The sequence below is a fragment of the Poeciliopsis prolifica genome, unplaced genomic scaffold (assembly GCF_027474105.1).
Source record: "Poeciliopsis prolifica strain line A6 unplaced genomic scaffold, Auburn_PproV2 SCAFFOLD193, whole genome shotgun sequence".
NCBI classification, from domain to species: domain Eukaryota; kingdom Metazoa; phylum Chordata; class Actinopteri; order Cyprinodontiformes; family Poeciliidae; genus Poeciliopsis; species Poeciliopsis prolifica.
In genome coordinates this window covers 84,645-104,852 of record NW_026562568.1, presented here as the reverse complement: position 1 = coordinate 104,852, position 20,208 = coordinate 84,645, and the positions used below count along the sequence as shown (strand labels likewise).

The 20,208-nt window shown below is 42.2% G+C and overlaps 1 protein-coding gene and 2 pseudogenes across 1 annotated transcript; all 3 read right to left on the bottom strand.

The window, feature by feature from the left end:
• LOC129356776 (NACHT, LRR and PYD domains-containing protein 12-like) overlaps window positions 1–20,208 on the bottom strand; it is a 44,067-nt pseudogene that overhangs the window by 16,810 nt on the left and 7,049 nt on the right.
• LOC129356774 (aurora kinase A-B-like) lies at window positions 452–2,009 on the bottom strand (annotated as a pseudogene).
• LOC129356782 (NLR family CARD domain-containing protein 3-like) lies at window positions 2,802–18,509 on the bottom strand. The gene is made up of 3 exons (XM_055026334.1): window positions 17,914–18,509; window positions 3,105–3,177; window positions 2,802–2,881 (listed from the first exon to the last, which is right to left on the bottom strand). Exons 1-3 carry the CDS (start codon window positions 18,373–18,375, stop codon window positions 2,802–2,804), a joined length of 615 nt encoding a protein of 204 aa, XP_054882309.1. The 5' UTR covers window positions 18,376–18,509.

Genomic DNA, 20,208 nt, shown 5'->3' with positions numbered 1-20,208 from the left:
CCCTCGGACGTTTCAGCTTGACAAATAAACACATTTGTTCAGCATAAAGAAAAGGATCAAATCTTACAAGTCATGCAGAGTGACATAAAATGGAGCGGACGTCTTCCTGGAAGCAGACTAAAAGGAACAACATAAAATCATATATCCATAATACTTCAATGTTTCAATGTGACTGCTGCTTTACCTTTTAATACTCTTTTGAAAAATAAATCTAAAAGTTCAGAACACATGTTTCAGTTCAGAAATGGGGATAATCTCCCTTCAATTTCTGCTGGATTAAAAACATCTCCACCAAAAAATCTACAGCTAATTTGTCTCTTTCCTCTCGTGTGTAAATATGTTTACAGAAACAGAATTCAAACCCCCCAAAAAATTCAAAACATGAAAGGACTTTTATTAACATGATTCCTCTTGGCTGTCATGTACTTTTAAAATATTGATAACTGTCCTTCCAAATCAGTGGATCCTGGACACGGAAGATGGAGCCGGTGCTGGGAAAGACGTACTCAGAAATGACTCACAAGTCGTGGGCGTCTTGGTGGAGCGTTTGAGGACCCAGGGATGGGAGACGACGCCTTCAATGGGCAACCTGTGCATGGGGTTGGGCTGCAGCAGCTTGGCCAGCAAGTCTTTAGCTCCGGCACTAATGGAAGCATGTGGAGGGGAACTGTACTCCACCTACACCAATAATAAATATTAACAACATGTTAGCTGGTCCGTCTGCCTAAAAGATTTTTATTTTGGATCTCTGTGCTCCAAAAAGCTCAAATATTTGGATAAAACTCCTGTGAAAATTAGGAATTGAATTATTGCATTCATCAGCATTCTTACCTTAGAAATCCTACGGTAGGTTCATCGTGACTTTTTGTTTCAAATGGACGTTTTCCAACAAGACACTCATAGCAAAGAACCCCAGACTCCACAGGTCCACCTTCTCATCCTGAGTTTGGTCGTCCAGCGATCCACACAGGGTGGACCTCCTGCATGGACAGAACAACACAATGTCAGAGCTGAAATGACTACAGAGCATGCTAACATGTCAGCATGCACATACCTTAAAGATGGAATGTGAACAGAAGAACCAAAGTCAGCGATCTTCAGCTCCCCGTTTCCTCCCAGCAACAGGTTCTCTGGTTTGATGTCTCTGTAGTGGAGCGCATCTGCCAGCTCCATGATGCACTAAAAACAAAAGCAAAACAGAAAGTAGCTCATCTGTGAGCTTTAACTAGACCAGAGGCCAGTTATGTTTAAAATGCTTCGTTATTTAATTTGCGTTTTACTTAGAATTACTAATCGGACTTTCTGAACCGTTTCAAATGTTTGTCGCCGTTTATCGACATGTTGAACTGAGTTGGTCAACTTGTTGCTTTCATCTGTTTCTTTATTATTTATTAACTACTGGAGCTTCTGGTGGATTCAGCTGCACTGATGCTGCTTATCAGCTACATTTATAATCCACAACTTTTACACCAGTTTTCAAATCATAAAACCGTTTTAAATGAATTCAGATGGTCAATACGAAACATCGGATCGCTGCATCCAGACGTTAAACTGTCTAAAATGGCCGTCGCTTCTACGTTACATATATAAATATTATATTCCTGTCTGTAAAGAGACTCTGTGTCTGTTACGAATTTCTGCTTTTGAGCTGAATGGTTGCAACATTTCTCCTGCATGTTTGCACGTCTGCATCGCATTTGATTGGATGCAGGAATGTTCTGCTGCGTTTCGGGTCCAGAGAGTCGTTTGGACCGGACCTTAGAACCGACCTGTTTCTGTAGATCTGGGTCGGAGTGGAACCGTCAGGAGCCAGGCTGATCTCCACGTCTCCTCTGCCCGGAGAAAAACAAGAAAAGGCGACTCAGATTCACATTCAAACCTCATGAACTGAAACTACTTTCCACAAATGTTCACACAAAGTGTCGCAGCTTTCAGCTCAGGAATATCTGAGGAATCTTAACTAAACTGAAATATTTCCTGGTTCAGGATTTCTCTTCTGCACGTCACAATTACACCCAGTGAAAACCTTTTCCAGTGAAAACCTTTTCCAGTGAAAACCTTTTCCAGTGAACTGACACATCAACACCAGCAGCAGGTTTTCGTTTCTCTCACTCTGCCAGTTACTGATTTAGGACTTTTCTTCAACATCCTGGAAACAGAACTGCAGTGAAGAACAGAAACAAATGATTCATCAGAGCAGTAGATGGCTGTTCAAGAAGTCCAAATGGAAACCTGGACCTGGTCGTCCGCTTCCTGCTGGGTCTGTCGCTGCAGACCAATCAGAGACTCGTACACACAGACAGGAAGCAGCTCAGACCAATGAGGAGACAGTTCAGTACATAAAGAAGAACATCAGCGACAATCTGCCTGTAGAGAAGATCATCAACCTTTTCCACTGTCTGAATGAACTGAACCATCGTTCTCTAGTGGAGGAGATCCAACAGTCTCTGAGTTCAGGACATCTGTCCTCTGGTAAACTGTCTCCTGCTCGGTGGTCGGCTCTGGTCTTCATCTTACCGTCATCAGAAAAAGATCTGGATGAGTTTGATCTGGAAAAGGATTCTCCTTCAGAGGAGACTCTTCTCAGACTGAGAGGTCAAAGCTGCTAACAAAGTCATACAAGTACAAACAGAGCCAGATACATCTGGTTCATCAGGCTCAGCTTGCTTTATTTGTTCAATCATTTGTTTTTGGGCGATTTCAGTTCTTAGATTCTTTATACTTTAGTTTTGAAGTCGTTCTTTAAACTTGAACATGTGAGTATTTGAGGCTGGAAGCTCTCAGCCCTGAACTCCATCACCTTACAGAGCTACAACCATCTGGGAGGCGGGAATGAAGACGCTCTCCTTTGGCAGAGACGGTGAAAATGGCAGACTGGAAACTGAAAAATGATTTAAATATAGTTATTCAAAGAGAAACTCTGAGCTTTAAGTCCAACAGACCTAAAGCTGTTGGCCTGAACAGCAAAGTGCCAAAGTTTGAACCGATTCTGTTTTTACTGGATGCTGCAGTAAGAATGAAGTCAATCGACATCCTGAGGAGTTGAGGACACATGAAATCACTTCCTGTCTCCTCCGGTGGGTTTCAGGTGAGGTACCGCTCACCTGAACAGCGCCCTCTGCTGCACTGGTGCTGCTTCTCTTCTGGCTGTTGCATCCAGTGGAGACCACAGCTCACCTGGAAAGAGATGAACAAGTCATTATTGATAATTATATATGGCAGATGAAATGCAGCAATACTGTGAAAAGTTTATTACTAAATAACTAAAAACTCTCCAGAGTTTCTCCTCCTGCATCTTATGAATCGTAGCTTCAGAACCTTGAGCTGCTTTTAGCCTCTATTTAGCTCAGAGTTTTGAGCCGAGGCTCCAGAAATCAGGTCATTGTCGTGTTGCTTCATGTCTCTGTTAGGAAGGACTCAGTTTTTCTAAAACTTGTTGAATTCCAGCGTGTAAATGAGTCTTTGTCTGTGAAATGTTTGCTACCTTCAGGGTGAGTCCTTTGCAGCAGCCATCTTGGGATTCTGCTAAAGAAGAGGCCCGCCTCAAACACAGCTCTTTTATAGAACCGGCTGCACTTTGATTGGCCGGGCAAATTGAGAGGCGGGGCTTCACTGGTTAATTGATGAACTGCTGGATGTAAGGGCGGCCATTTTGAAAGCTGCTTTGGTGCAAATGACTCAATAAATAAACTTTGTTGGCAGAACAGCAAAAGTTTGACTGGATTCTTCTTTCCACACCTTTTAGTGTAAAAGTCACATTCTTTAATAAATTATCACAAACTCTTGTCTCATAATTCAAACTGTTGACCTTTGTTATTCCAACTGTAATTTTCTGTTTTATCTCCAGAGAATCTCTAAAAATTGAGACTTTAGAGAGAATCTAAAATCTCTCTAATTCTACATTAGAGAGATTTAATCTTTAATTTTTAGATTAAATCTAAAAAACATCGACATGACGGCACCAGGTCCAGTTCTGGTTCTGCCCTCTGACCTCTTAGCCTCCTCCGGCCTGTAGGTAGAGATAGGCCAGGTTCTGGAGCCACAGTGATGCCGATCGGTGATACGAACTGGATTCTGATCCGAATCCTGAGACGGATTCAAGCTGCAGCTTCAACATCAGAACCAGATGAAGTTTCTTCTTCACTAAAGAACATTTCAGTTTGAGTCTCTGAATGAAGGAACTGATTTCATGAACGCAAGAGAGTCAGAGGAAACCGGGTCAGAGAGAACCGGGTCAGAGAGGAACCGGGTCAGAGAGAGAACCGGGTCAGAGAGGGAACCGGGTCAGATGGGGCTGCTCTTAATGTTATTAAAATACTTTTATGAATTGATATCATTTCAGTTTGAGATGAGTAAAATTTAATTTGCTGCTTTTGAATAACAGTTTATTGTTTCAGAGGAAAAACAACAGAAGTAAAATTTATTATTTCAAATAAAAGCTAACAAAGGAACTCGTTTCTATGGCTCTTAATGTGAAAGTACTCACCGGAAGTGAATGTAGTTCGTAACATTCTAACTTTATCAAGTAGGTGTAATTATCATCTGGGTCCGCTAGAGGGCAGAAACCGCCCTGCTCTGATATAATAGTTCAGTTCGCGGCTCTGCAGCTAAAATATCAACATTATTCTGACTTTTTACAGGATAATTAACTTTTCATAAATATTTTCCTACCTTCAGACCGGAAGCTCAGCATCTTATCGCCTAAACCAGAGTTTGTTTCAGCTCTGTTGGAGCTGAAGCTCCAGTTTTAAGAACCACAGCTCCTCTGAAGCCGCTGCTAGTCTGTTAGCATCGTTAGCTCCGCTCAGAGTCTCTGCGTGATGTTTTCGTCTCTGTGGAGATGCTTCTAGTTCACTGACAGATAAAACACTGATTTCCAGAAACCAGCTGCAGCTCTTCAAACTCACCTCTATATTCAGAGCGGGTATTTACGCCCTCTGGTGCCCATAGTGGGAACTACAGCCCTGATAATGCCGCATTATTTATGTTTAATATCCATTAATGTGGAGTTTAGAGAAAAACTAAAAGACATCCTGAGTCATTATCACAGATTTCTGACTCGTATATTATTCAGACATATTTTGATTCACTGTTTGGAGTTAACTTTGATCTGACGTTATAAAATTTTACATTAAAACAAACATCCGGTTTAACAATTTATATGAATAATGTCTGTAGTTATGATAGTTCACCACCAGAGGGCAGTAAGAACTCAATCAACCATCATAAAATTAATACTTTAAACTTTTCACTAGTTTCTAATGACAACATTATATTAACTTAATCCTGTGAATAATAATTTATATATTTCATACATGTATGTTATTAGAGATGAGATTAATTATTAGAATAATTTAGATACAAAGTGAACAACTACTTATAAAGTAATATTTTATTTTACTATAGATGGAAATTTAGTTTGAAAAAATCCTACATTTTATTGTGTAACAATCCCAGAATATTAACTGTGGCTAATTTTGAGAATGAAAGTATGAAAAAGCTTCAAATATCAAGAAAAAAACCAGCTGACATAAGAACAACTGTTCTTTATTATTTTAAAAACTGTTTAAAATTATAAAATAGCTGCTGTATTAAACTCTTTACAAGACGTTTTATTTCTAATCAAACTGAATAAAATCCTGCAGTGACTCTTATTTAATGACAGTAATGTAAACTGACTTGATCTGACTTTATAACAGTGAAATTAAAACAAAGAGAAACATCTGGTTGAACAATTTCTATTGATGATGTAAATAATGAATAAATCCAGAACGACGGCAGGATGACCGATGGAGAATGTCCTGATATGTGAGGAAAATTAACTGTTTCATCTCATGAACATATAAACTTTTATCCAAGCATCATCAGAGGTGGAGTCGCTCGTCCCGTCTGTATCAGCGCTGAATTTTCCTGCGTACCTGAACACATCTTCAGTAAACCAGCCTCACTGAAGCCAATAGACCAGAGCTACGTTGCAGGAAAACTCTGAAGCTTCTTACTGGTTTTGGCCTCTAAACTGAGACGCGCTCTCTCATAAGGAGTGAAATGTTGCACTAGGTGCAGGAGATGACCTTTAACCCTTTGTCCCAGGTTTTAAATGGTGTTGAGGTGAAGCGAGGCTCCTGATCTGCTGTGAGTGACGTGACGCTCGGTGGAAGTTCTGCATCCTGTTGCAGCTTCATGTTGGAGACGTGAGGTTTTGCTTCTCCTGTCAGGGATTTGATGGGAAACGAGTCACAACATTCAGATGATTTCGTCACTTTGACGATGCAAACTCTGCTTCCTCAGTGTTTGGTCTGTCAGAACGCTGGCTCAGGTTTCTCCTCTAGTTTTTCTTTAAACTTGTTCCACTTTAAATCCACACAAATAAACCACAGAAAGTTATTTTCTCATCTTCTGATGCAAATTTGCATCCATCAACAAAGCTGGAAAATAAAACTGTTCTTGAACAACAGCTGTGCAAACTGATCCCATCACATCTGTGAGCAACATGGAGTCGATCTCTGGTTCACCTTTGACCTTTTCTTCCTTCTTGTTGCATCAGAAACTTAAAGTGAATAAAGACGTTTGAGTGAAACCAGGTTTCAGGTGGACTGAAGTCGTCTTCACTGTGAACTTCATCAACTTTCTGCTTCACAACAAAACCTTTCAAATCCAAACACACATCCAAGCAGCCGAGTCCAAATGATCCACGTTCAAATATTGTTTCTTTTCTCTGCAGGATCTGGTCAGGACGTCTGGATCTCAAGTGGATTTAATGCCACAGATCCAGAGGAAGTTTTACTGTTTGGCTCTGAATCTATAGAGCTGCTATCATGTCTGATTTTAGATCAACTTTTTTCACCTCAACAGAATAAAATGACATTTTGTCCCATTAACAAACTCTTTAAAGCTTTTTAATGAAATTTATGCTTCATGTTTTGCTCAATTCAACTTTTCTAACAAACTCAGAGTATTTTTCTCTCTTTTGTTCCTGCAGATCATCAAACAGATCAGATGAAAAATAAAACTGAAAATCTTCAACAATCGACATCTGGAAAAATATTTGAAAAAGAAAATGTTCTGAGGTCAGAGGTCATCTTGATCCAGAGTCTCTTTAGACTCAAACTGCTGCAGCTTCAACCTGTGAGGATCAGCAGGACACAGAGACGTTCTCTACTTTACAGAGATCACCAGTACTTCCACCTGCAGAGAGAAGAAGGAAGGAGAGCAGATCAGTGAGTGTTTCCAGTAGCAGTCAGTGACGCAGCACATCCAGTAGATGGTTTCCAGTCAGACTGATCTCAGAGCTGTGACCAAGATGAACCTGATCAGTTGTTTCCTGTTGAACTGAGAGAACAAGCAGGTCTGAGATCAGATCTGCTGCTGCTTGATGAATGAGGACCACTGTCTCTAGACATGTTGGACGGCTGGACGCTGGAGTCCAGCTGGACGTCCTGGAGACATGGACACAGCACAACACAGCAAGTTGCTGCTCCTCTGATTGGCTGATTGCTGTGTCCAATCAGGAAGCCTGAACCATTCTCCTCCCACTGAGAAGCTGCAGCTTTACTGGGAACACTGGATCTTTGCTTTGATGCTGACTGGGTTTAGTTCAATATGCTGACAGCAGCTGGACTCACTGCAACATTTACTTACCATAAAGTCTTTACAAGATCCATCAGCTGCTGAACATCTGATTTCTTCAGGTTGTTTCCTCTCAGGTCCAGTCTTGTCAGACGGGTCGGGTTGGACTTCAGAGCTGAGACCAAATAATCACAGCTGATCTTTGACAACCTGCAGCAAATCAACCTGAATAAAGAATAAAAGATGTGAACCAACAGGATGCAGGTTAACCAGTCCAACAGAACCAGTTAAAGATTCTCATGAATATGCCAACAAGCTGCTGCTCCAATAAAGACCTGCTGACTTCAGAACCAGAACCAGAACCAGAACCTGGTACTGGGTCATGATGTGTTGGAGGATTTTAGTCAATAAAATCATTCCAGGTTCTGATCAAGTGTTGAAGCATCAATCATTGATTATTGATTTTGTTCCTGTCAGATTCCAGGAATTCACTTTTCTAGACTGGATGACCTTTGACCTGCTTGACCTGAGGGGGATTTCTACACACTGGGGTCCGAATGCTGTCTTGTTCTGACCTCAGATCAGCAGGTCCAACTCAGTTACACAGAGAAACTAAATTAAACTCTGGATCCAGGAACAAACTCAGAAAATATTGATTAGATCAGAAAAAATGAACTTTGATTTATGATCAATTATATAGAATTATTCACAGAAATATCAATAATTATATCATTAAAATACCTCAATATCTCCAGTCTGCAGCCTTCAGTCTGTAGAAAACCACAGAGATCCTTCAGTCCAGAACCTTCCAGTTGGTTCCGCTCAGGATCAGTTCTGTCAGATGGGTCGGGTTGGACTTCAGAGCTGAGAACAGAGACGTCCAGCTGGTCTCTGAGAAACTGCAGCTCCTCAATCTGAATAAAGAATAAAAGATGTGAACCAACAGGATGCAGTTAAACTGAAATATGAACAAATAAATAATAAAATGTATAAATTAATTTCCCTGAATGTAAAAGAAACATGATGAAGTGATTCTAACATCTGATCCAGTCAAACTGGTTTAAAGAGTCCAAACCAGCAGAACCAGAACATTTGATCAACAAAGAAACTCAAAGTTTGTCTCAAAGTTTCTGAGGATCTTAAACTCAGTGGATGTTTTTCTCTCCATGTTTCCTTCCAGGCTCTGGATTCTCCGACTGCTCTGTCCATCATTGATCTGCTGATATTTTATGGCTCCAGTTTTTCTTCATTAATCTATTATGATGTTTTTTTGCTGCTTGTATTTGAACTGCAGCTCATTGCTCAGTATGACAAATGGAAACGGGTTGATTTCAATCCTTTTATAATATCATCACATTCTGAAAGTTGATCATTTTGTGCTGATTCAGTTTCTGAACCATCAACTAGAAAATATTGATCCTTTTCTCTGTGAGGTCATTGTGGGTCATTTGGTTCTGGTTCTGAATCGTTCATCAGAGACGCTGCAGAAATGGGAATATTGATCAGGATATCAGCATCTTTAATCTGGTCTAGTTAAAGCACTGCAACACCTGGACTCTGTAAACCTGGACTGGATCATCATCACTAATAGCAGAAGATTTAAAGCTAATGTGGGATTTATGGATCTTCAATAAAGGGACATTTCATGTTGACCTTTGACCTGCTTGACCTGAGGGGGATTTCTACACACTGGGGTCCGAATGCTGTCCTGTTCTGACCTCAGATCAGCAGGTCCAACTCAGTTACACAGAGAAACTAAATTAAACTCTGGATCCAGGAACAAACTCAGAAAATATTGATTAGATCAGAAGAAATGAACTTTGATTGATGATCAATTATATAGAATTATTCACAGAAATATCAATAATTATATCATTAAAATACTTCAATGTCTCCAGTCTGCAGCCTTCAGTCTGTAGAAAACCACAGAGATCCTTCAGTCCAGAATCTTCCAGGTTGGTTCCGCTCAGGATCAGTTCTGTCAGACGGGTCGGGTTGGACTTCAGAGCTGAGAACAGAGACGTGCAGCTGGTCTCTGAGAAACTGCAGTGATACAATCTGAATAAAGAATAAAAGATGTGAACCAACAGGATGCAGTTAAAACTGAAATATGAACAAATAAATAATAAAATGTATAAATTAATTTCTCTGAATGTAAAAGAAACATGATGAACTGATTCTAACATCTGATCCAGTCAAACTGGTTTAAAGAGTCCAAACCAGCAGAACCAGAACATTTGATCAACAAAGAAACTCAAAGTTTGTCTCAAAGTTTCTGAGGATCTTAAACTCAGTGGATGTTTTTCTCTCCATGTTTCCTTCCAGGCTCTGGATTCTCCGACTGCTCTGTCCATCATTGATCTGCTGATATTTTATGGCTCCAGTTTTTCTTCATTAATCTATTAATGATGTTTTTCTTGCTGCTTGTATTTGAACTGCAGCTCATTGCTCAGTATGACAGATGGAAACGGGTTGATTTCAATCCTTTTATAATATCATCACATTCTGAAAGTTGATCATTTTGTGCTGATTCAGTTTCTGAACCATCAACTAGAAAATATTGATCCTTTTCTCTGTGAGGTCATTGTGGGTCATTTGGTTCTGGTTCTGAATCGTTCATCAGAGACGCTGCAGAAATGGGAATATTGATCAGGATATCAGCTTCTTTAATCTGGTCTAGTAAAAGCACTGCAACACCTGGACTCTGTAAACCTGGACTGGATCATCATCAACTAATAGCAGAAGATTTAAAGCTAATGTGGGATTTATGGATCTTCAATAAAGGGACATTTCATGTTGACCTTTGACCTGCTTGACCTGAGGGGGATTTCTACACACTGGGGTCCGAATGCTGTCCTGTTCTGACCTCAGATCAGCAGGTCCAACTCAGTTACACAGAGAAACTAAATTAAACTCTGGATCCAGGAACAAACTCAGAAAATATTGATTAGATCAGAAGAAATGAACTTTGATTGATGATCAATTATATAGAATTATTCACAGAAATATCAATAATTATATCATTAAAATACTTCAATGTCTCCAGTCTGCAGCCTTCAGTCTGTAGAAAACCACAGAGATCCTTCAGTCCAGAACCTTCCAGGTTGGTCCAGTTCAGGTCCAGTTCTGTCAGACGGGTCGGGTTGGACTTCAGAGCTGAGAACAGAGACGTCCAGCTGGTCTCTGAGAAACTGCAGCCACCCAATCTGAATAAAGATAAAAAAGATGTGAACCAACAGGATGCAGTTAAAACTGAAATATGAAGAAATAAATAATAAAATGTATAAATTAATTTCCCTGAATGTAAAAGAAACATGATGAACTGATTCTAACATCTGATCCAGTCAAACTGGTTTAAAGAGTCCAAACCAGCAGAACCAGAACATTTGATCAACAAAGAAACTCAAAGTTTTCTATCAGTCTGGATGAGTTGAGCTATTTCTGCTGGTTCCTGATCATCAGACCCGACTTGGTAACTGGATCAGAACCAGTCAGGTTCTTCATTAATGGCCTTTGGGTTCCTATTAAAGCTGCTGAAAGCCAATGGAGGCCATTATTTCCTCAGGAGACGGTTCCTCTCTGACCTGGCCCAACAGAACCACAGCCTCAGGACAAAGCTGAGGAACCTGCTGCTGCTGCAAACCTCACTTTCATTCATTGCATCTAGATTTGTTTTTCTACAATCAGTGGTTTCTTAGACGTTCATTAATGAGGATTTGAACTCGTCAGTGTTTGTGGCTCTGGAGGATCAACATTTCATTCTGATGTAAAGAATCAGAAATAAAAGCATCTGAATCTTTACCAAACTGAAACATCTCCATCATTCATTCACAGCATTTCAATTATTTTACTCATTTTGTTCATCAAAAACATTTTAAAGAGAAAAACTGAAAAACAAAGTTCAATAATCTCAAAGTCTGAAATAAGAAAATAATTAATAAGGTCAAAAGTTTTAGAGATTTTATTCTCATGATTAAACAGGTTGTTTTAAAATAATATATATTAACATTAAATTGATTAACTATTGATTAAAGAATCAATAAATGATTTTATTGAATAAATAGAGAAACAAACCTCAGATTCTTCACTTTACTGACTGAATTCTCCAGGATCTCAACCAGATGCTTCATATCAGATTCTCCAGCTTCATCTATGTAGATCTGATTTATTTCCAGTTCAGTCAGATCTGGGTTGGACTTCAGAGCCGAGGCCAAAACTTCACATTCAGCCTTTTGGATCCAACAGTCACCAAGTCTGTGATTGGAGAAGAAATAAATTCAGTTCTAATGAAATCAATCTGGATCAAAAACAGACTAAAATATGATAACAGTGATGTCATCATCTGATCATCATCTGATCATCATCTGATCAATATCTACTGAGTTTGACCCCACAGAGAATCTGTGCAGTTCCTGGTTCTGGTTCTGGTTCTGGTCCAGGTTCTGGTTCTGGTTCTGGTCCAGGCTTCATCTCCTCAGACCTTCAGCTGCAGTCAGATGTTGAAGATCTTCTATCATCAGTGAAGGAAAGTTCAGTTTCTCTGCAGCAGCTGATGAAGAGGCTGACTGAGCTGAATGAAGGAAACGACTGGAGATGATGGAGAGGAGGAGGAACTGCTCACAGCTCTGACTTGGACTAGACCGTTTAGATCTTCCACCAAGCAGGAAGTGAGTTATAAAAGAAGTGAGCAGAACAGGAAGTCCAGCTGCTGTGGACCTCTGGCATCTCTGGGTTTGTTGAGCCACTATCTGCTGCATCATCATTAATAATAGTAATATATTGTATAGAAACATGTTTCCCAGCAGCAGGTTATTAAATGCTGCCACAGAGGAAACTGGGAGCAGAACAAACACATGATGCTCCAGTTCTGTCTCCGTTCATCTGCTGGATTTGATGCTTTAACAAAGTAGAAAGTGGACAGTCGTCAACCTGCTGCAGCTAAAAGCTTCACGTTGTTCTGGTCGTCCTGCAGAGCAGCAGCAGAACCGGTCCTGCTGCTCCTTCTGGTCTGAACCGTCTGGACGGGGTCAGAACCGGGTCCAGGTGACCCAGGATCTGCAGATGATCCTCATTAATATGTCTGCACACATTGACATGAGACAGACTGATAAACTCTCAGTCCATCAGTCTGATCTACTATAGTGATGATATGGATCATGGTGGACAGAACTAGAACCAGAGTGTTTGGGTCCATTTTTCATGATGAAGCAGTGAAATTTCTCCAGTAACTAGAAGATGTTGGGATCCATTTTCTGCTGCATGGATCATAGAGAATCTCCTGATTCAATGTGTTGACAGTAAGTAATGATTATTAGGAACATTTTGGACTCAAAGTATCAGATATTGATATGAAACTGGAACTTTCACTAAAATCATTTTCTGGTCTCCAGCAAAATTAAAACGTCTCAGACAGCAGAGGCGGAGACAGAGGGGAGGCAGGGATTGCATTTGCCACCCCCAACAGAGGCCTTGCCACCCCTACTGCCAACCCACTGGAAATGGTCATTTTAAAATATACTTTCCCGGGCCAGGAAAGGGCCGGACCCGGCCAGACCAGCGCAAGACCAGGGACAAACCCGGGCCAGGAAAGGGCTGGACCCGGGCCAGACCAGGGCCGGACCAGGGCCAGACCAGGGCCGGACCAGGGCCAGGCCAGGGCCAGATCCGGGCCGGACCAGCGCAAGACCAGGGATAGACCCGGGCCAGAAAAGGGCCGGACTCGGGCCGAACCTGGGCCAGACCAGGGCCGGGCCACGGCAAAACCAGGGCCAGGAAAGGGCCGGATCCAGGCCTGGCCCGAGTCAGACTAGCGCAAGACCAGGGACAGACCCGGGCCAGGAAAGGGCCGGATCCGGGCCAGACCAGCGCAAGGCCAGGGACAGAACCGGGCCAGGAAAGGGCTGGATCCGGGCCAGACCAGGGACTGGAAAGGGCCGGATCCGGGCCGGACCAGGCCAGACCAGGGCCGGGCCACGGCAAAAACCAGGGCCAGGAAAGGGCCGGATCCGGGCCTGGCCCGAGTCAGACCAGCGCAAGACCAGGGATAGACCCAGGCCAGGAAAGGGCCGGACTCGGGCCGAACCTGGGCCGGACCAGGGCCGGGCCACGGCAAAACCAGGGACGGACCCGGGCCAGGAAAGGGCCGGACCCGGGCCAGACCAGCGCAAGACCAGGGACAAACCCGGGCCAGGAAAGGGCCGGACCCGGGCCAGACCAGGACCGGACCCGGGCCAGACCAGGGACGGACCAGGGCCAGACCAGGGCCGGACCAGGGCCAGGCCAGGGCCAGATCCGGGCCGGACCAGCACAAGACCAGGGATAGACCCGGGCCAGGAAAGGGCCGGACTCGGGCCGAACCTGGGATGGACCAGGGCCGGGCCACGGCAAAACCAGGGCCAGGAAAGGGCCGGATCCGGGCCTGGCCCGAGTCAGACCAGCGCAAGACCAGGGACAGACCCGGGCCAGGAAAGGCCCGGATCCGGGCCAGACCAGCGCAAGGCCAGGGACAGAACCGGGCCAGGAAAGGGCCGGATCCGGGCCGGACCCGGGCCGGACCAGGGCCGGACCAGCGCCGGACCAGCGCCAGACCAGGACCGGACCCGGGCCAGACCAGGGCCGGACCAGGGCCAGCCCAGGGCCAGATCCGGGCCGGACCAGCGCAAGACCAGGGATAGACCCAGGCCAGGAAAGGGCCGGACTCGGGCCGAACCTGGGCCGGATCCGGGCCGGACCAAGGCCGGGCCACGGCAAAACCAGGGACGGACCCGGGCCAGACCAGCGCAAGACCAGGGACAGACCCGGGCCAGGAAAGGGCCGGATCCGGGCCAGACCAGGGCCTGGAAAGGGCCAGATCCGGGCCAGACCAGGGCCTGGAAAGGGCCGGATCCGGGCCAGACCAGGGCCGGACCCGGGCCGGACCAGCGCAAGACCATCATTTGTATATGGACCCCTGTGATAAAGCCCTGCTCACCCTTTGGCCACCCCTTGAAAAAAAGTCGAGCTCCGCCACTGCAGACAGAAACATTTATATTAAAATCCTGTTTTATGAATCATGTTTTGGTGGATGAATCATAAAATGTGACAGATGAGAGACGTCTGATCATGCAGAGTGTTTCTGACTCCATTTGGGTCATGAACCAAAGAAACCCTGTGGAGAATCAACAATAATTATAGTTTATTAATGACACTAAATGTAACAGATTTCAGAAAAAACGACTCAAAGATGATTTGAACCAGAACAACACAGAGGATTTTTCTCCCTGGATTTTATGGGACGAAGCAAAAACTGTAATTATCTGGTTCTCTAACGATAAAGAGAGAAATGTTTAAAAGATTAGAAAACTAAAATCTCTACAAATACAACGTATGGAAAATAATAATAATAACAAATCAGAGAAACAAGGAGAAACTGTTTCTATGAAACCAGATGGAGGAAAAGGATAAATTTATTCAACTCAACTATTATGGAAATAGATCAAAGCAAAGAAACCGATAGCATACTAATAGATTTATCAATAAATTAAAATCCAACAGATAAAGACACCGATCTCTAAAACACATGAGAATCTGTTGAATGATCCTCCACTCAGTTCTGCTCTCAGCCTCATGCAGTTTTTGCTGCTGCTCTGGATTCACCATCGATAGGAACAGATCCAAATCATCCACTAACAACTAATCACTGATCAATAAAGTCATTAAAGACTGAAAGGGAATCAGACGGCAGGTGAGGAGGCGACCCGGCAGAGCGGCTGCTGAAGGATTGATTTGATCAGAACTTTGTGGAGGGGAAACGCCGCCATCTTGGATCAGAGCAGAGATGTCAGTGATTCCTAAACCTGGTAAAGATGAAACTGGATGTGGTTCATAAACCAACATCAGTTTGAAACATTGATTACAGGATCACTGCAGCAACACTGGATAAATATTATAATCCCAGGAATTACAGACACAGATCAGATTTAATCTGGTTTTATCATCAACATTCAAACCATGACAACGTGGGCTCCTGACCTCACAGGTCAAAGGTTAAACAGAATCAATAAAGTCATTTAGATGCTGAAAAGGCTTTTGATTCAATGTGTTGGAAATATCTTTATTGAGCTCTGGACAGATTTGGCTTTAATAATCAGATTATAGTTGTTTCAGTCTGTATGAATCACATTCTGCCAGGATTAAGATTAATGTGGATTATCAGATTCAGGAAAGGGTCTGTGGCCGAGGCTGAACCCTCATCGCCACGTTGCTGCTTTTATTGATCCATCAGAGAACAACAACATTATGGGAGGAACTATTAAGGAACAAGACCAGACGATGAGCTGCTAACGCTAACTGCTAACGCTAACTGACCCGGAGTTAGCCGACCTGATAGCACAGGATGCTACGTCAACGATGGATTATAGTCAGAATGGTTGATTTCTGGTCCATAATCAATGATCAATCAGCAAACAATCATCCAATTCTAGTCAGAACCAAAGTTGAAAATGTGTCAACGAATCATTTGAGGTTGAAATTGATGAATCAAACGCCGATAACTGATCAATATCTGTTATCGGCAGATATTGATCGAGTCAATGTCTGATCTATATTAAATCAATAAATGCTTTCCCAACTCCCTCTTCAGTACTTTGGTTCTTGGTTTGGTGAAACTGAACTGGATCTTTATCAGCATTTGGACATTTTTTATGAATTTAATCAACTTATTTTTCAGTGTTTGTGATTAATGGAGGATTGAACCAGTTATTGATGAACTTTAACCCCTGTATATATTGTCAATAATTGTTCCAACTGCAGTTCAAATCACCTTTTGCTCTATTTTTCTGTCTCTGGTGTTAAATCAATCCTGATTTGATCTTTAGGTTTTCTGATAAACACTTTATTTTAAAAAATTGACTCATTTTTACCACGAGCTGCAGCATCATAAATGCTGCAGCATAGTGCAGCATTTATGATGCTGCACTATGCTGCAGCATTTATGATGCTACAGCATGCAGCATTTATGATGCTGCAGCATAGTGCAGCATCATAAATGCTGCAGCTTGATAGCTAAATGTAACTGTATGTGTCGACTAGCATAAGATAAATATTCATGAATATTCATCATTAACTTAGCAGTGAGTGTACATCAATCAATCAGATTGACTGATTGATTGATTGATTGATTGATTGATTGATTGATTGATTGATTGATTGATTGATTGAGTGTACATGGGGAACCGAACGCTTTGTGTTTGTTCTCAGACCTGTAACCAGTTCCCTACTTAATATTTCTGCTTTACAAAACGTCTCTCTTGCTCTGCAGAACCTGGTTTCTTTAGCAGAATGCTCTGAGTCAAGATAAGCAACCAGCAGCTTCTGCATGCTGAGTTTTTAAATTAACACCACAAAGGAGCAGCAGACACGAACAGACAGTCAGTTTGACACAAACTTATTTTAATCTCATCAGAGAACATGTAAAATTTCCTCCCCAGAATGTTTTCATGTTTTCCTGGGCGAATAACATGCAACACTGATGATGATGATGATGATGATGATCAGAACATTCACATTAGACTGGAAGGAAATAATTAAGGAAATTCATCCAGTGGAGAGACTGACTGTCATGAAGACTTTCTGCTGATCAATAAAATATTGGAAGAGAAGAAACCTGAACCTGGAACCAACTGGAGGATCAATGTAATCATCTAGTTTTATTGTGAAAGTTCTCACTTTGGGTTTTATTGTTTTATTATTTAATTGTCTTTGTTCAACAAGATACTTTGCAGCTTTTGTTAGTGGAGGTTTGAATGTTCAAAGTATTTATATTTCTGAAACTGTAAAAACAACAAAATAAAAGTTTATGAAAAATAATCCAGAGGATGAAGGAAGTAGATAAAGAGCAAAAACATCCAGAATCAACTTGAAGACAGAAGAAGAAACAGGAGGACAATAGAGCTGAATCAGCATCACACAATGAAAACATCTGGACTCACCGAGCCTTTCTGCAGTTCCTCACAGCTGGAACCAGTCTCTGTCGTCCTGATGCTGATGTGTTGTACTTCTCCAGGTCCAACTCATCCAGAACCTTCTCTGACATCTGCAGCATGAAGGCCAGAGCTGAACAGTCAGTCTCTGAGAGCTTCTTCCTGAATCCAGCAGCCGTTGGATCTCCTGATAAAATGAGACGTCGTTCATCTCCACCAGACAGTAGAAGATGTTGATGCTTCTGGCAGGAGAGATTGTATCAGAGTTCATCTTCTTCAGGTTGGTGATGATTCTCTGGATGGTTTCTGGACTGGTCTCTGTCTGACCCACCAGATCTTCTAAGAGTCTCTGGTTGGACTCCACAGTGAGACCATGAAGGAAGCGGACAAACAGGTCCAGGTGGCCATTTTGACTGCTGAGGGATTTCTTCATGACTTTCATCATGAACTCATCTAGAGATGTTTCTCTGTATTCGTCTCCCAGGAACGTCTTGATCTCCTCTGACTTCCTGCTGGTGAAGCAGTGGAGCATGTAGACTGCAGCCAGAAACTCCTGGATGCTCAGATGAACAAAGGAGTAGACGGAGACGTCGCATGTCCCTCTCTCTCTTTTAAACATCTCAGTGAAAACTCCTGAGAACAACGCAGCATCTTGGATGTTGATGCCGCACTGTGTGAGATCTTTGTCATAGAAGATCAGGTTTCCCTCCAGCAGCTGATCAAAAGCCAGTTTTCCTAGAGACTCAATCAGCTTCCTGTTCTCTGGACTCCAGATAGATTTGCTCTTTTTTCCTCCATCATACTTTTCCTCCTTGATGTTGAGTTGAACCAGCAGGAACTCTATGTACATCTCAGTCAGAGTCTTGGGTAGTTTCTCTCTCTCTGGTCTTCATCACATCCTCCAGAACTTTAGCAGTGATCCAGCAGAAGACGGGGATGTGACACATGATGTGGAGACTTTTGGATTTCTGGATGTGGGAGATGATCCTGCTGGCCTTCTCTTCATCATCTCTGAATCTCTTCCTGAAGTACTCCTCCTTCTGGGGTCAGTGAACCCTCTGACCTCTGTCACCATGTCAACACACTGAGCAGGATCTGATTGGCTGCTGCAGGTCGTGTGGTTATCCAGAGGAGAGCAGAGGGAAGCAGTTTCCTCCTGATGAGGTTTGTCAGCAGAACATCCACTGAGCTGGACTCTGTAACATCAGTCAGGATCAGATTGTTGTAGAAATCCAGATTAAATCGACTTTCATCCAGACCATCAAAGATGAACAGAACCTGGAACGATTCAAAGTTTCTGATTCCTTTGGTTTTAGTGAAACGTTCATGAATCAGTTCTAATAAGCTGAACTTTTCTTCTCTCAGTAAATTCAGTTCTTTGAAGGTGAATGGAAATATAAAATCAATGTTCTGGTTGGTTTTGCCTTCAGCCCAGTCCAGAGTGAACTTCTGTGTTAACAGTGTTTTCCCAATGCCAGCCACGCCCATGGTCATCACTGTTCTGATTGGTTGATCTCCTCCAGGTGGGACTTTAAAGATGTCTTCTCTTCTGACTGTTTCTTGTTTCCTGGATGCTGTTTCAATCTGTCTGACCTCATGTTCCTGGTTGACCTCTCTAGTTGACCCCTCTGTGATGTAGAGCTCAGTGTAGATCTGGTTCAGATCGGTTTTCTTTCCAAGTTCAGCGACGCCTTCAGAGAGACTCTGGATCTTCATCTTCAGAGACTCTTTAAGGTCACGTTGACACCGAATATCAAAATCTGAAAGAAGAGACAAAGACAGGAGATGAGACATTTCAGCTGAACATAAGGAAAACAATAATTTTTATATTCTCAGAGATGATTTATGCATCACCTTTAATGAATGAGAAAAAAGTAAATCAATAAATAACCTCAAATTTGATAAAAAATCTGCATGGTAAGAAAAACCATAAACCTGGTTCTTACTGAACAGAGCTGATTTGAATTAGTTGATCATTAAACTCTTTCACGGTTTTTTCTGGTTGAAGGTTGAACCAGACTAACAGATGTGATAAAAGCCTTAAGATGAAAAATTCAAAATTTTTTCTTTTGCACCTAAAGCTCAAGAGATTCTCAGTAACACATACGCCTCCTCTGATATTCTATGTAAATGTTTTGGCTTTGAACACATCAATCATCTATCCTGTAGTGACCATGCTGCAACCACTAACCACCTTTCTATGATTGTATATATGCTCATGCCTTCTTGGAATATTTACATCAAAGTTGATATGAATATATTCAAGATTTGAATTTGTTACTCTGAGGAACAGAAAGCAATAAAAAAGAGAGAAATGATGCGACTGTGTCAGGGTTCTGTCGGAGCTGCCATTTGCACAAACATGAAAGACCAAACTACGTAATATTAACTGTTTTTGTTGGAGAATAGAAAGGTGGCTAAACTCTTATATTTATATATATATACACACGTAAAGGAAATAACGCACTCCAGACTCAGGTTCTTTGCTGCTTCAGGCCATGGCGAGTTGGGAGATTTATCATTCTTACATGGACATGTCTTACAACTTCATCAGTACAAAAAACAAAAATCTCCTCATATTCCTAACATCACCCTTTTTTATACAATCTCATCTTTCCTGATGTGAGCTGGAAAGTTTCAACCAACAGCATTACAACCCTTGACTGATGTAAGGATCCTGGCA

What these genes read in the sequence shown, in the direction of transcription:
- LOC129356782 (XM_055026334.1), bottom strand. Translation starts at nt 18,375, where the DNA reads ATGTACATAGAGTTCCTGCTGGTTCAACTCAACATCAAGGAGGAAAAG. An exon ending in ATGGCCACCTGGACCTGTTT is followed by an intron (nt 3,178 to 17,913) that starts GTCCGCTTCCTT and finishes ATCTCTTTCCAG; the next exon opens with GTGAGCTGTGGTCTCCACTG. An exon ending in CAGCAGAGGGCGCTGTTCAG is followed by an intron (nt 2,882 to 3,104) that starts GTGAGCGGTACC and finishes ATCATTTTTCAG; the next exon opens with TTTCCAGTCTGCCATTTTCA.